The sequence below is a fragment of the Herpailurus yagouaroundi genome, unplaced genomic scaffold, assembly GCF_014898765.1.
Source record: "Herpailurus yagouaroundi ecotype Mexico unplaced genomic scaffold, PumYag 62401, whole genome shotgun sequence".
Lineage (NCBI taxonomy): Eukaryota > Metazoa > Chordata > Mammalia > Carnivora > Felidae > Herpailurus > Herpailurus yagouaroundi.
Genome location: NW_024416333.1, coordinates 1 through 1,782, shown reverse-complemented (window position 1 = coordinate 1,782; position 1,782 = coordinate 1). Strand labels below are relative to the sequence as shown.

The window sequence follows — 1,782 nt, the reverse complement described above, 5'->3', positions numbered from 1 at the left end:
CCTAAAACTGGAAGATGTAACCAGAAAAAAATAGGGAATAAAAAAAATAAAAGACATTTAAATCAGTAAGGAGGAAGGAAAACTACTTGTTTCCAGGTGACATTGATCTCAAACATAACAAAACCCTAGAAATACCACAAAAAATATTAGAACCAGTTTTTTGAAATGAGGAAAAGAGCAGGATGCAAAATGAACAAAGAAAATAAATAAAAATAAACCACCTGTGATTCTACACACCAGCATGAGAATACATGCAAAATAAATAACAAAATTACACAAGTGAAAATGGCACAGAATAAAGTATTTTGGGTTAAACTTCAAAAAGTATGTAAAATACTTGTATAGTGAAAATGATCTATGTTGATGAAATACCTGTAAAAATGCACACAGGCCTGCAAATACACCTGTACTCACTGAATACAATTATTCAAATTGTCACAGCACCATCTACACAAACTAAACTACAAGTGCGTCCCTAACCCTGTTGTTCACTTTTAAAGAATCAAATCTAAGACTGGAGCTTCATATATATGTCAGAGCACATGCAAATGGGGTGCTCTCTATGGTGATACAACCAGCCCATCCCAGACTCTGCAGCTGGGAGACAAGCCCCAGCCCCGGGAGTCCCAGGTTTCCCATTCTCTGATCAGGACAGAACAGACACCTCACCATGGAGTTTGTGCTTGGCTGGGTGTTACTGGTTGCTCTTTTAAAAGGCAATTCATGGTGAACGAGAGACACTAAGGATGTGAGTGGATATGAGTGAGACCAGTAGATGTGTGACAGTTTCCTGACCAAGATGTCTTATGTCTGCAGGTGTCCAGTGGGACGTGCAGCTGGTGGAGTCTGGGGGAGACCTGGTGCAGCCTGGGGGGTCCCTGAGACTCACCTTTGTAGCCTCTGGATTCACCTTCAGTAGCTATGGAATGAGCTGGGTTCGCCAGTCTCCAGGAAAGGGGCTGCAGTGGCTTGCATACATTTATGATGATGGAAGTAGAACAAGATATGCAGACTCCATTAAGGGCCGATTCCCCATCTCCAGAGACAACTCCAAGAACACGCTGTATCTGCAGATGAACAAGCTGCGGGGCGAGGACAAGGCTACATATTACTATGCAAGAGACAGGGTGAGGGGACCTCACTGGGAGCCCAGACACAAACCTCCATGCAGGAGGGGATCAGCACCACCAGGGGGCGCACACTATGCACAATTCTGCTTTGTGTTGACAGGAGCAGGTGAAGATGGAGGTTACAGGCCGGTTTCCTGTCAGGGTCTGGGGCTTCCTCTCCACACAGCAGTTTCTCTAGGGAGCCTCTCTGGTCACAGGATTCTGTGTTTATCTATTAACTCTCTGAATTAGCAACTGTGTTGTCATAGGAAAACTACCCTAACATGCACAAAGACACAGTTGTTTGCATTACTTCCTCCTGTCCCTCAACATGAGTGAATTACAGATTTCCTGAGGCACAATAGCTGAACCTTTATAGGAGTCCCAGATGCATTCCCTGTGCAGCCAGGACCACAAGCTCCCACAGCTCCCCATTATCTTCACCCAGCCCTTGTCCCAATCAAACAACGTGACACTTCCTTCATGGCACTTTGCTACTCAGGACCTTAAATGAGCTACAGCTTTATTCAATTCCCCTAAACAAGAGATAAATCATCTGCATGTATTAGTCAGGATTCCCTCGAGCAACAGAACCCAAAGCACATTGGTTTCCATGACAAAATACATTGAGAAGTCCCATGATCTACTGTCACAAGTTGGGGAGCCAGGAAAA

General features: G+C 44.4%; 1 gene segment (V, D, J or C); it reads left to right on the top strand.

The window, feature by feature from the left end:
* Window positions 1-270: 270 nt before the first annotated feature.
* LOC121024268 (immunoglobulin heavy variable 3-23-like) lies at window positions 271-1,255 on the top strand (the record flags this gene model as incomplete). The annotated part of the segment is given in 2 exon segments: window positions 271-716; window positions 817-1,255. Coding segments are annotated over 2 exon segments (485 nt in total), but the record flags the coding sequence as incomplete, so codon positions are not given.
* Between the last annotated feature and the right edge of the window lie 527 nt (window positions 1,256-1,782).